General features: G+C 36.4%; 2 protein-coding genes across 6 annotated transcripts in view; both read right to left on the bottom strand.

The window, feature by feature from the left end:
* Positions 1-995: 995 nt before the first annotated feature.
* LOC107081893 (interleukin-12 subunit alpha-like) lies at positions 996-2,674 on the bottom strand. The gene is made up of 7 exons (XM_015370240.1): positions 2,646-2,674; positions 2,351-2,520; positions 2,157-2,246; positions 1,740-1,781; positions 1,493-1,636; positions 1,363-1,404; positions 996-1,183 (listed from the first exon to the last, which is right to left on the bottom strand). The coding sequence occupies exons 1-7, from the start codon at positions 2,662-2,664 to the stop codon at positions 1,046-1,048; spliced, it is 645 nt and encodes a 214-aa protein (XP_015225726.1). The 5' UTR covers positions 2,665-2,674; the 3' UTR covers positions 996-1,045.
* A 3,137-nt stretch (positions 2,675-5,811) lies between these two features.
* Positions 5,812-14,444, bottom strand: part of LOC107081925 (schwannomin-interacting protein 1) — a 303,883-nt gene continuing 295,250 nt past the window's right edge. For 2 of the 5 annotated variants that reach the window (XM_015370294.1, XM_015370293.1), the window contains exons 6-8: positions 9,574-9,697; positions 9,029-9,122; positions 5,815-6,743 (exon numbers count right to left, since the gene is read on the bottom strand). In XM_015370294.1, the coding sequence (XP_015225780.1) occupies positions 6,692-6,743; positions 9,029-9,122; positions 9,574-9,697 (270 nt within the window). In that variant the 3' untranslated portion in view covers positions 5,815-6,691. Of the gene's footprint in view, positions 6,744-9,028; positions 9,123-9,573; positions 9,698-14,444 lie in introns of all 5 variants that reach the window. The other 3 variants (XM_015370292.1, XM_015370295.1, XM_015370296.1) reach the window with 3 other exon arrangements.

Here is a 14,444-nt window from a genome sequence, read left to right as displayed (position 1 = left end):
TTGGAGTTAAAATTGTATCAATTGAGAAATTATAGGTTGATAGAAAAAGCAAAAAACTAACTAAACACAAAACATACAAAGAAAGCAAAGCAAAACAAAAATAAGTATTCATGTGGAAATATATATCTTTTTATAGTTCTGGGGACATTAGAATTGACAATAGAACCCAGTAGGGCTGCCATGGTTATTTGGCAAATCGATTAATTTGTTAATTATGTTTTCGATTAATTGATTAATAATCAGATTGTCAAAGGTTCCTTAGAGAGGATTTTCTACTAAATGAAAGCAGGTGAAACTAAAGCTTTTTTTTTTAAAGCTTTGCTTTTTTTTATCTTAAATGCAAAGTGTTTTTTATATATATATATATATATATATATATATATATGGTATATATATATATATATATATATATATATATATATATATATATATATATATTGGTATAATTACTGCTTTAAGTGGGTTGCTCTGTCTGCTGAAAGCATGTTTTACAGTCTGTATACGTAATTTGGCAATCGATTACTAAATTAGTTCACGATTATTTCAATAATCGATTAATCACGATTAATTCAGAAATCTTCAGCTTGAAGAAATATGCAAATAAACTTAAAAAAAATTAGCTTATTAGATATTTTATTTTTGTAGTTCAGGTGACATTTTATTACAACAACACTGTAACTTTTGTAACATTTGTAGAAACAAACAATTTACTGTAAATAAATAAAACACATTACATGTCATCAAACAATTCTTCAATAAATACATATTAAATAAATAAATAAATAAATATTGAAAATACTGAAACATATTCATAAAACTTACTGTCATAAGACTGACATGACCTTTACTAACCTTTTAAACAGATTGGTGGACCTAAGAATGGGGTCCATACAGCTAGCTTATGCCTGAGCAGCTTTGCTTGGAGGAAAACACCACACATGGTAGTAAAATACAGCTTTGTTGTGGCAAATTTTATGGAGGGGGCGAGACTGTGATATTGTCAGAATTGATGGTGATGTTGTTGAATCTTCAGGTTTTTTTTGTTTTACTTCCTGTGCTCCCCAGAGGAGATGTAGCCCATGGCTCGATTGATAGTGATGGCACGAACATGGAAGCCTCTCATCATCTTACACATCTTCTGCCGGTTTACGTATGAGTCATTTTTCCATAAATTGGCTGCTTCCTTAAATATAGAACAGTCAGAGTGTGAATATAAAACAATGAAAATCCTTATAACAACAGAAATTCCCATAGAAATGATTCTAAAAAATCTTAATCCTTCTAAGGATCAGAGGAAAAAACCCCAACCAGAAACAGTGGCTAAAATAAGGAACAAATACTAAAGAAGGGCCAAAAAAATACCTTAGAGGAGTCTTGTCCTTCTTCCACAATAGTAGAACAGTTCTGTGCAAACCAAAAAAATGTTTTGTCATGCAACTTCAAATTTCAAAATTTCCCACTTTTCTCTCACTATATTTTCAACTATTCTTACCTTTCTCAAGTTTTGAATGATGCTCAGAGTTGGACTCAGGAGCGGAACTTCCTTCTCTGGCCTATATAGTGGGGACTCCAGGTAGGTCTCAATAGCAGCATCATAATAGGCCAAATCCTTCATGATGCTCATCAGACACTTACTCTGTCAGTGGGGGAAAGAACAAAGTAAGAAATCATACCTGATCTTTCATTTTACTGTGTCCAAAAACTAAATCATGAAAGCAACTTGTAGAAAAACAACATACCTCATTGAAGGATGAATTTATCAGCATCACGCAACCAGAGTTCTGCAGTGTGGGGAAGTACAAGTTTTTTACATTAGGGTTTTGTTTTTGTGGTAAAGTCTGAATTTCTGGTCAAAACAAATACCCACAGTAGAAAATGATTCTGAAAGTAATTGGGTTTCTTTAATCTTTGCTATTACTAAATTAATCTAAACAACAGGATTACTTTAATTGTTTATTTTTATCATTCTATTCTTTTATGTAACAAAGACAGATTTTATGGATTTTTTAGGTAGTTCTCACACTGATCATCTAATATAAGTATATATATATATATATATATATATATATATATATATATATATATATATATATATATATATATATATACACTATTTAATAAATTAAAGTAGTTAATAACTTAAGATTTCTCTTTACCTGAGCGTCAGAAGGTACACAGGCCTGCACCGTTTCAGCGCTCCTCAGTGTCACTTCAGTGGATTTCATCAGGCCATAGCACAAATCTTCCTTCAATACAAAATGAAAAAAAAAATGTATTAGTCATTTGTATTTTTTTTTTTTTAAATAGAAGTTAAAGCTGGTTATTATTACATAGACTATTGTTTACTCACGCTTTTGAGAAGCTCTGTGACATTCAGAAGGAGGCTCTTGAAGAGTTGCGCGCATTGTGCGTTTTTTTCGTTGCCCAGCGGCAGCGGCAGCGGCAGCGCAGTAGAAGAGCCGCAGTTGAAGGCGAGCAGCTGCAGAAGCAGCAGCAGCAGCGGCGCACAGCTGGTTAAACCTGCAAGAGAATCAAAATAAAAAAATAAACACACGGGTTCTTCTGTCTGGGTATAAAACATCCAACACCTTATTTTAAATAAAAATATAAACGCTTATTTTATCACTTGCTTCTAAATGACTTACAGAGATGAACGTATTTCATTTTTCTGAAAAGAAAAGGTCTTTGTAGGTACTTCAAAAATCAACTATTCGCTTCTGCCTCCATCTCAGGGTTTTTATTTAAACGGAGGGGTGGGGAATCCCTGCCACGTAAGAAATTGTAATTTCCTTGGCCGTTCCCATCGCAGATATCTATACCTGGTGTGATTTATTAAATTTATGATGGCTTTGAAAAAGCTGTCCTGATTTGCATGTGAGGGGTGAACGAACGAGTAAATAAATGATAAGGAAACGGCAACATGAGGGAAGGACTCAATTAGTCACTAAAACGGCGCACAGCTCTAATTGTGACGCCATGTCTTCTGCAGCGTAGGCTGCTAATTGGAAATTCATCCATTACTGATGCAAGGTTGGAGAACGTTGATGCCAAAGTGAATCACACTAATATTGATTATCACGAGTCACTGAACGTCTGCGCGCAAACAAACAAGCGACTATTTTTTAGGAGGCGGTGACAGTATTTTCTTCACATTAAGATGCCAAAATTGGGAACGGATATTAATGAGAAAATAAATCGTTCACATAGAGACCATTCATGTCCTTTTTTAGGTATTCAGCGCGGATCTCATCATATCCACACCATGAAAGTCGTCAGTCCACTTTTAACAGTAGGATAAAACAAATGCCTTATTTTTACAGGATTTATTTGATCGACAGGATTAAATCTTTCAGAGACTGCCGGTGACTTTCTGAAAGTTTGCGAAGGCTGATGGGTGGCGAGGTGAAGGAAGAAATGACAGGAGGCACAATTACATTGCAGAGGACCTGAGACTGAAATGAAAGGTGCTTAAAGTGGACTATTGTTAACCGTGAGATACATTAATAATAATAATGATTAAAAAAAAATAATAAAAACAACAGAACATATCAAAGTCTATCAAGCTTGCCTATATCATATAATTAAAATTCACAGGGGGGAAATGTCCCAGTAATACAAGCATCCCACACCAAACTTTTTGCTAAAATTAATTAACCAACCATCCATCCATCCATCCATCCATCCATCCATCCATCCATCCATCCATCCATCCATCCATCCATCCATCCAAACATAACCATTAGCAAAATACCTTGTGAGGACCATCAAAATGTCAGTTTTACATAAAAAAAATAGTTTACTTTACCCCAGATTGTAGAAAATGATAAATTCAGACTATTCAAATAACAAAAAAACTGAAAAATGAGGTAGTGAACCAACATACCTGTCAACAGGTGCAGAAGTCTAACAGAACATTTCCTGAAAACACCTGATTCCACTGACCACCAGTGTTGGTCAACAATTTTAGCTCAAAAACTCCATCAGGCTTGGTCAGTTGTTGGTAAGTTATACATTCTAAATTCAATGTAATAATCTCCATTTTTATTTATTACCTTTGCCATTTTCTATTTATTTCACTGGCAGCAGATATTTTTCTGGCTTTTATGTAAACATTTCCTGCACAACTGTAGTGCCTGTGGCCATGGGAGCACTGGGGGCAGTAACCCCCATAACAGGAGAAGTGGCTCCAACAGATACCTGGAGAAACATCAAACATCTCAGTCTAGAAATGTGCAGCTCTAGGAACAGATAAGATACTATGAAGAACCCTCATGCTTCCAGGCCTTTGTTAGAGTAACCAAGCTTGGGATGAAGAAATACAAGCAGTACTAACAAGTAGAAATCCTGTAATAGAAAACTCTAGAAAAATTCTTTTTTAAAAATCTTTTAAGATTTCTAACTCCGATTCCTTCCTCAGAAGTGACCCCTTTGAAGAAACACTTTAAATGTTCTAATATTAAATAATTATAAGACATGACATGAGGTTTAACAGGAATTGTCTTACTCAAACCACAGAAATGGCTCAGGTTAGAATGGCAGCGTATGCCATTGAGCTCATTTTGCCTGGAAGTAACCTCAAATAACAGTTAAAAGTAGCATTATGTATGTCTTCATTGTCACACCCTGCCACATCATTACATCAGTTTGTAAATGAGGAGACATCACTGGCTCCAGCCATACCAAGATAACAAAGGGTTCTCGTTCAAGGATGATCAAAATGGACACTGAATGAGCTCTCTGTTAAGAATGATCCACTCTGCTGTATGCTCCCCTTTTAACAGGCAGGTATTATTAGCATTTAACAAGTACATACATTAATAATAAAACATAATCCAAACAATCCTATTGAGCATCTTTGGAAGGAGCTGCAACATGCCATCTGCAAAATGCACCCTTCATGTTTGTGACAACTGGGGCAGTGTACCAAAATACCTGCAGAGAGGAGCAGAAGTCTCACTGACAGGTACAGGAAATGTTTAATTGCAGTGATTGCCTCAGAATGTTGTGCAACAAAATATTAAATTAGGTTAAAGTCTTTTTTTCCAGGACTGTTTCATGCATTTTTCAAAACAGCATGGTTTGACGAAGCAATGTCTGACTTATTTGTTAATTTTCCTAGAACTTTTATTTATTTTTACTTGTCAGGTTCAAACTGCTTCTCTGACCATTGTGGGTTTTTCTTTAATTGAACGTGGGGTGCCAAAAATATTGTATGCATGTGTACGTATTTATACATGTATAATATACATATATATGTAATATATTACTTATATCAGAAATGCCCTCTTCCCACTACTTCTTCTTCTGTGCTCAACACACTGTCTTTTAACGGAAGGGCATTTATTTGAAATGTTAGTAGTAGCCGTGTGGCTGTAGGAGTTTCCTGCTCTTTGTACACATTGACCACAGGATTGTAAAAAACCGAAACTCACGGTAGCTGTTTGAGTTACACGTTGCATTCAGGTGTGAGTCCCATTTGAAGAAAGTAGTTTACTTAAAAAAAATATATTGTATTCATCGCAAAACATTCAAGTCATATAGATCAGTCTCAGTATTTTTGGTCCTGCACCACAAGAGAGTGATGAATATTCATCTTAAGCTCACTGGTCTTGTTTAAGAAAAAAAAAAATCCTGATTATGACTTTAAAGGGGTTGCCCACAGTAATTTGCAGTCCCACAGAAAATAAGAAAACAGGCTAATTCAAAAAGTGTCATGATTAAGCAACATGAATATAGCAGCAGCTGAGTCACAGTATGTAATGTGTCACTTTTTTCTTAGAAAGAGGAAGCTCCAAGCTTTTGCAGACAAAGTGCACAGGCCAACAAATACGAAACCAAGTTTATTCTTTATTTTACATATCTGTACATAAACATTTCTTCCCTCAAATAAAGCATCTGAATACAGCAGGGTGAAAATCATATTAACACACTTAATCATTTGAAATGACTTGTGTCAGAAAGATTCAACATTCACAAAATGCTGATAGAGCAATTCAGAGTGAACGTACAACCAAAGTCTACAACTCCACTACAAAGCAGGCATGTTTCCTTTACACTTTCGGACAAACATTTCTCAGTTGAAAACTACCATTTGTGCAGAATAAAAACAGTTCAACTTTGAGTCCAATTTAAAATCATCTGAAGAAGTTAGTTTTAAGTTTTATTTTCATACAGTATTTTCCTTTTTTTTTCTTTTCAGGACTGACTTTCTACTAAAGTTTTAACTATTGTTTTTTATTTTTTCCACATTTTTTTTTTTGTTGCATTTGAACAGTTACAATTTAGTGGCAAATGTAGAAAGTTGAAAAGAAACAGTAGCAAAGCAAGGCCGATTACTGCACAGGAAGCCTGGTGGAAAGAATCTATGACAACACACAATCAGTTTCCCTCTTCCCCAGGAAGTAGGAAGCACTGCTCCGTCCTTCAATGCTGGGAGAAGCCATTTAAAGAAAGTGTCTTTTCTTCTGTGCTGTTGCTACCAGTGAAGTCAGTGAGTTGGCAGGAGGGTAAGCATCAGGAAGTGGGGGAAGAAGGGAAGAGGAGAAAGTACTTTTGACAGGCAAGGAGGTTTTGGATAGACACAGGGAGCAGAGAAAATGAGCCAGATAGGGAAAGTTTGTTTAGGATCAGGGTTAAAGTTCACAAAGGGGCAACGGATCAGAGCAGGACGGGATGAGATGGGACGGGCATCTTATTTGGCTAGGGTCCTCTCAGCCAAATGTTTCTGCTGGCTCTCTGCATGCCTGGGAAGAGAAAAGTTAATAAAATAAAAATTCATTTTAATTAATTGCATCTCTTTTGAAAAACACCTAAAATCTTAGAACACATAAAGGGGATAAATGCAGATATTTTAAACTAAACTAAACTCTTATTAAGAGTAACAAATCACCCAAAAGGGAGTTTTATTTTATATGGGTTGGGGAGACTTTGGGTTTTATTGAACACCTAAAAAACTAGTCTGGCAAAATGGGAACAGTTTTAGTTTGGATCATAAAAACATTTAGTTTAATTAAAATATCTTATTTAGAAGTAAGCTGTGTCTATATTATATTTGCTTTACGAGTCTTTCAGAAAAAGCAACAAGAAATGACCTTAGTGTTAAATTGGTCAATGTTCTACAGACAACTGGAGAATAAAATTGTGTTTTTCTTTCGTTTGGTGTTTTCCAAGATAGGCTTCAAACTGCAATAAGATCATGGGTGAGATCAAATACAGAAGTGTTTACGAATGTTTTAAATCTGATACCAAACCCAACTAAGTCAAATGTATCCAACAACCTGCACCAACAGTGCGTTTTAATTGGGAAACTCCAGAGTCTGGAAACAACCCACTGAATGTGGGAACTGGAGTTTGTTTTGATGAAAATACAATCCTGTTGCAGGCTGGACATGGAGTCCACTTGGGTTTGATTGTACTGATCACAGATTACTTTCAGGGGAAGTCCACGTTCTCTGCAAGTCATAGTTAATGAGAGTTTACAAGTCTGCAGGAGGCTCAATGCTTTAGGGAAAAGGTGTAAAAAGCTTTTTGCGCCTTTCTAAAAAAAACTAAACTTTTGGTTTTTTTTGAGGCAATGGTGACCAATGGATTAGATTAATAATAGCACTAACTGGCAATAAGTCATTCATATCACAGTGGAGAAAATTTTACTCGCTATTGTTAAATTTGTTAAATTCAGTCACAATGAGGACTTTTGAACATGAGCTGTCTTTTTAAGGTCACATCACTGTACAAGTAAAGCCTGCATGGCTTTAGATGTATTTTGTGTTCCTTTGAGAACTCCTTAATCAACCATTGATATTCTCTGGGATAATTTTGGTTTCTTTTTTTTGGATTATGGCTTTTGTTTGAATCATTGGAGTCCCAAGCACATAGAAATGGTTTATAACACTCAAGTAATCATATTTGGACCAAGAGTGACCAAAACTTAGTCCACATATTCAGTTCCTATAAGCAGAAACCACCATTTAGGCTTGAAATCAGGATGTAGAGATGGACTCAGACCTGAACCTTCAAAGGTGCATACCAACAGTAACAAAGACTTCCTTCTATCATCTAAAGAACAGCTCAAAGAATAAAGGACAACTGTCTCAGTAGAACTAATTCATGCACTGATCTTTAGAGAACTGATTTCCTAAAAGGTGTCTTCACAGGCTTAAAAGTGTATCAGACAGCTGCAGCTGATCTAGAATGCTGCTGCCCTCATCCTCACTAAAACTAAGTGGAGCAAATCACCTCAGCAATACAGTCGTTGCACTGGGTCCCTGTATCTCTGGGAAGAGGCCTCGGGGAATAAGTGTTAGCCTGTAAATCATTGAATGGTTTCACTCCAAAATACATTACAGATATGCTGTGAATGTATCTTCCACCCAGACCTCTCAGGTAGTTCAGCTCAAGTTTAGTTTGCATTGTCTATATCCAGAACCAAACACAGAGAGGAAGCTTGTTTAGTTCTGATGCTTTACTAATCTGGAACAAACTCCCTTAAACTTGTTAAAGTGTTGATACCCTAAGCTGCTTTAAATCGAGATTTAAAAAAAAATATTTTTTTTTAGAGTGGCCTTTGACTATTTGACTATCTAAACATAATTACTGAAGTTTTCAACTTCCATTTCCTTTTTTTTTTAGCAATCATTTTATCTTTTTTGATATAATTATCTTATGTTAGTCCATAGTTTTGTTCTCTTGAAATATTTCTGCTGCCTTTATGCCACTGCAATGCATTTTCTCTCATGTGCGGCACTATGAATTATCTCACACTGAAATTAGCCATATAAATAAACTTGCATTTCCTTGCTTTCCCAGACTTAGAATTCTTACTAGCTATTTTTTCAAATGTATTGGAATTCCCATTTTGATGCTTTGATTTTTTCATATCCTCAGTAAACTTCATGTTGTATGAAAGGTTCTTTTCAAGCATTTGTTTTTCTTAAAAGTAGATGTTAAACCTTGGTATAAAGAGTGCAACAGTAACAAAAATGTCCCTAACCAATATTACTCAAAAAGTTATTTATAGATATTTCCTCACCTGGTGAGGTCCTCAATGTCAACCAGCATTGCATCTTGCTCCATGTGTAATTCATCTCGAATCAGTAGCAACTGTACAAGCTCCTCATTCAGACCTGCAGTGAGAAATATGAATATGCACACATGTGATTAAACAGTAATTTAAACATTTATAATTTGTAAATAATCACAAATCCTTTAAAGCTAGATGATATATATAGATATATATATGCATTGCAGACGTCTGATAAACAACCTAAGAGCCACCTAATATCTTAGTTTCTCTTCCATAAAGCAAAAGGTTAAAGATGTCTTTAAAATGGAAGGCTGCTGTTGTACTTGGAACTTGACAGTGATTTAGGACTCATGGGGGTTTTGAAATAGATTAATTTTAAAATGCCAGATTATTCATCTCTAAGTGGCATGATAAATGAGTTGTAGAAAGTGGTAAAAGTAAATATTGTCGGTAAGCTGCTGACTGGTATGCAGTATCCGTTAGCATTTGCTCCCTTACTCATTTCTGCTAGTAAAAGCAGAGGTTAGCGACTTTGTGTGTGTTTGACTTACTCTCAATCTGGGAGTGGAGGTCATTGACTATAACCTGAAGCTGCCCCAGTGTCATGTCTCTCAAGTCGGTGGGTTTCAGACTTCGTTTCATTAGACACTCACTTATGTGAGGCATGTGTGGAAGCTGATGGGAGGAAAAAAAAATCACTTGTTAGGTTTTATTCTTTTCTCTTTTGTGCAGATAGCCAAGGGATATTTGATTTACCGGTACTTGTTACATCAAACTCAACTCAAATAGTCAATAGTGTTTACATGGGTATTTATATAGATGGATATTTATATATATAGCTATTGCACTGGGTATAAATTCTAAAAAACTGGTTATTGCAAAGGGTATCAAATAGCAACTGCACATTATACATTGCACAAGTTATTGTAGTGTGGCATTGTAGAGTCTGGTTGCAGCAGGGATGAATGACCTGCGGTAGCGCTCCTTTTTACAAACAGGGTGTAAAAGTCTTTCACTAAGAGTGCTGCTCAGCTACAGAGGGTGGAAGGTGTTGTCTGGTTTAAATGGTCATTATTATGGCAAATAAAAATACATAAAAGTAGTGTCTGACTTATTAATGATGTAGATGTAAAAACAGACAAAAAAAAGATTAATAAACACGGTCTGTAAATTTCGTTTACATTGATTTCTTTAGACAATAATAATGCAAATATGTTTAAAAAAAGGACAATAATTCAGATTAGAAGTGACATAAGTAAAAAAAACAAACGAAGGCAGGAATTGAAATAATCTCTTTGATCATTTTTGCTATTGAACATTAAATAACTTTTAACCTGTTTGCTTTATACTTAATGTATACCAAGAGAGCAAAGGGAGGTGGTTTCAGAGTCCTCTCCAAAGTGAAAGGACTCATGGAATAAAGATTTTCTTGGCTGACAGCATTATTTCAGGCAGACACTGGAATATAATTCTTGCTTGTGAACCCTGTTGCTGTCATCTCTCTCACCAAACCGCGTTCAAATCTTTTTTTCTATTCAACACTCACTTTCACCTGCAGTCTGGGCAAAAACACAAATAGAGTGTGTAACGTGCAAGAATTTCTTAAAAAACTCTTTCACTTTCTTAAACGCTGCTAAGTCCACTGTAAAGGCCACAAGGTATTGGTTTCAGTTTCTTGAAATGACGTTTAGAAAGGTGTCATCAGATGAATGTAATGTCAGAGGCCAGAGTAAGTTAGTTATGGGAAACGCTCTATTTGGGTTGACTCAGCTCCTGACCAAAGCTTTAGTTTCTGTGGTGGCCTAATCATGCTTCTAATTAAAAAATCACCTTTTAAGCACTCGATACCAGGAAGTAAAAAAAAATTATTTTAGATTGAGGAAGTTTGCTCATTTCTGAATGAAGCCAAGGGTCAGAAGATTTACTCAGGATTTTTATTTGCAATGTTCTCTCATTTTCTATCACAGATTGTCTTTTTCTGGAGCTTTAGGAAAACCCACATTCTCAGCACATGGGTTCAAGTTGAATCTGTTGTAGACAATCTCATTGTTTGTCACTCAAAACGAAGGTAGGAAAATCCAAGTTTGTTGTAATCAATCTGGGAAATTAAGATTGTATGCCAGAGGAAGGTGGGTTTCTAAAACTTTTTTTGTAATGTAATCATCCACAAAATCTCCAAGACAGCTCTCCATAAAAAAAAAACCCAAATCAAAACACTAGCAGGAATTTTCTATGCTTTTATTTTTATTTGTCGGATCTGTCCATTATCTTCAGATGTCTCCTAAGGCACGAGTTTAACAGCTCTCTGCTTCTGTAAAATAACTGGATGCTGCAGTTTTAAAGCAGCTCAACATGCACTGTGCGACGCATTCTGATGTGACAGTGATGTCCTCTGACTGCAGAGCACAGCTATATCCCTGAACACCTGAACCAAAGCTTCCCGTCATATAAATTATAGATGGACCTGGTCAGGCTGTCCTGCTCTCCTTTGAATAAGTAAATTGGCTGAGGAAATATCGAGTGCCCCAGAGTGACACTATGGGAGATTGTGTTGGGTGTCTCTCGGTAAATGTACTCCAGAGGGAGAAAGATAGGGTAAATAATGACAAGCAGACTCCTAGACACCTTCCTTTCTCTACATGGGGCTTAATGAGGAAGAAATAATAGAACTAGCACAGTAATTGTGGCTTTATTGTTTACAGAAATGACACTTGGGTAACCATTTAAAACATTTAGTCTTAAGACTGACAAACATTTTGTTTTAAAATGTTTGATAAAATTATTCAATTCAGAATTTAGCTTGAGCTCCTTATCTAATAAACTTAAATCTAAGTCAAAATAAGCCATTATCTGTCTGAATGAGAGTAAAAAAAAAAATCTAGAAATTATTCATTTATCTTTTCTGATATATAACAATAATAATAATACTTAAACTACTACAACTACTACTAATAATGTGTTACTAACCATACAAAAAAAAAAAAAACGAGTTTATACATGATTTACTTAAAGGTATATAGGACAATCTTTTATTTCCAGGTGGATCATCTAATTAAGTGGTCGTCCTAATTGTCAATCACTCTGGTGATAATTTTACGCAAGGCCGTTCTACGGCTCGCCTTATTCTACGCATGCGCATTTTCGGCCGCATATGTGTGGTTTGCTACGAGTTCATACAGTCATTGAAGCTCACCTTTCTCACCGCGGTTCTATGAAAATGGCATTGGATCGTAAGAGAAAAAGTGTCTACGAAGTGTATGAGAAGAAAAGAAGGGTTTCAGAAGAGGCAGATATATCCTCGAATGCTTTGCGTGGAAAGTTCTCCTCGCAAAGCATTATGGGATTTGCTGTCACAGCGGCCTGCTGTCGACATAGGCTGCCGCTACCCGACAGCGGTGACTAAGAACAAAGATGGCGCAGGCACCGGGGAGTGAAGGAGGTGATACGTAACCAATGGAGCAATAAGCACTGATCATCTGTCTGAATGGTATATTAAATGAGTTTGCTATAAAGTCCACCATATAGTCCCTGCTATATGTGGACACAGTAAGCTTGTATGAGCTATGAGAACAGCACATTTTAAACAGGGCATCCAAGAGGAGAAATGGGCTCGTGCATCCTCTTGCACTCGCATTATTTTTTAAGTGGAGAGGGTGGGTCTTTTAAAAAAGCCTTTACAATACCTTTGAGAAACGTGTTTCAAAAAGAAATGACTAATTTATCACCACGAAGATCTATGAACAAGACTTAGACATTAAATCTGAGCACGACAGCTCTCTACAGTTTTAATCAAAGCAGGTGGAACCTTTAATCAAGATAATCAGATGATAATGATTAAGCTGTGTACTTGACTTAAACAACAGCAATTTATAAAGGGTGCATTTGATAGTAAGAACGTTCGTAACATTTCAAATTCAATGGGTTTGCTTATCTCCCCCCACTTCAGCTCAGCTTAAGTCATGGATGATCGATAATAAACACCATGTTTAAACATAATTATATTCATCAGTGCACTTGGCACCAGGACACCCTAACCAGGAATTCGATGATCAACCTTGCAGACATATCTCTCTACAAGTGTAGAGAGGGTTGGAGCTGTCCACAGATGAGTTGAATATGCTGAAAGATGAGGAAGCTGGAAAGACTGGGCAGGTCTAAGTGAGTAAGAGGGTACTGTAAATGGGTACTGGGAATGTCTGGCGGAGGCCTTGGGCAGGAACATATTCAACTCCCACCTCCTGGAGAGCTTCTCTCAGATACCTGGGAAGGCTGGGACATGGAGTCTGAATGGACCATATTCTTTGGATATAGTCTTGCTGTGGCTGACCGGCTCTAAGGTCTGCGGTGCCTGTTGTGGCGGCAACCCCTGAACCTTATGGTGGGGACGAGAAGTAAGGAACACTGTCAAGCTGAAGAAGGACTCCTATCTAGGCTTGTTGGCTTGTGGGAGTCCTGAGGCAGCTAGCAAGTACTGTGAGGCCAAGAGGCAAAAAAAAAAATCAGATCTGGAAAGAGATTGAAGAGACCATGGTTGAAGACTATTTGCCTCAAAGCATGTCTGATAAACCAGTTCCTCAGGAGGGGTAGCTGCTGACTGTAACTGAGGATATTGTCAGACATTGGAAGGAATATTTTGAGGATCACCTTAAATGGTCGACATGCCTTCCCTGGCAGAAGCAAAGATGGTTGTTCAGAGCAAGACTTATTCACTGCCAAAGTCACAAAGGTGGTCAGAAAACTCCATGACGGGAAGGCTTTGGGGGTAAATTAAATCCACCCTGAGTACCTTAGACCTCTGGATGTCTTTGGACAGTTGTGACTGACTGGCACACCGGAGGGCTGGATTCCCTCCATAAGAAGGAGGAGCAGAGGGTGTGCTTCTGTGCAACTAATGGGCAATCAAACTTCTCAGCCTTCCCTTCATAACCTTTATGGACAGGATATTTGGGTGATAAAGATCAGCTCCACCAAGTCTAACACCATGGATCCTGACTGGAAAAAAGATGGCTTCCTTCCTTTAATTTAAAGGGGTTTCAATATGAAGGACTTTCCATGGAAAAGAATATTTCCAAATCTGATAAGATAATATCTTAAAGAATGTTTCCATTGGTAGCTCTTTGTTAAATTTACCTTATTAGTGCTTAGAAAAGTGGTTAAGCATGATTCAGAATATATCACCATCCTATGTGTTAGTTATGGTAATTATAACAGATTCTACTTTTTTAGTAACTTAGGGTATTTCCCTGAATCTCTTTTAGATACATATACTTTAACGTCATTCCTGGCTGTGAACAAATTATAATTGATCAAGAAAATATTATAATATAAATATAATATGAGTTTTTTATTGCAATATGTATTGACTTTTCAAACCGTACCATAGTACATTTTTCCACATAAAAAAGTGGACCAGAATAAGCAA

The sequence above is a fragment of the Cyprinodon variegatus genome, unplaced genomic scaffold, assembly GCF_000732505.1.
Source record: "Cyprinodon variegatus isolate N-32 unplaced genomic scaffold, C_variegatus-1.0 Scaffold44, whole genome shotgun sequence".
Classification (NCBI taxonomy): Eukaryota; Metazoa; Chordata; class Actinopteri; order Cyprinodontiformes; family Cyprinodontidae; genus Cyprinodon; species Cyprinodon variegatus.
This window is presented reverse-complemented; position numbering and strand designations above follow the sequence as displayed.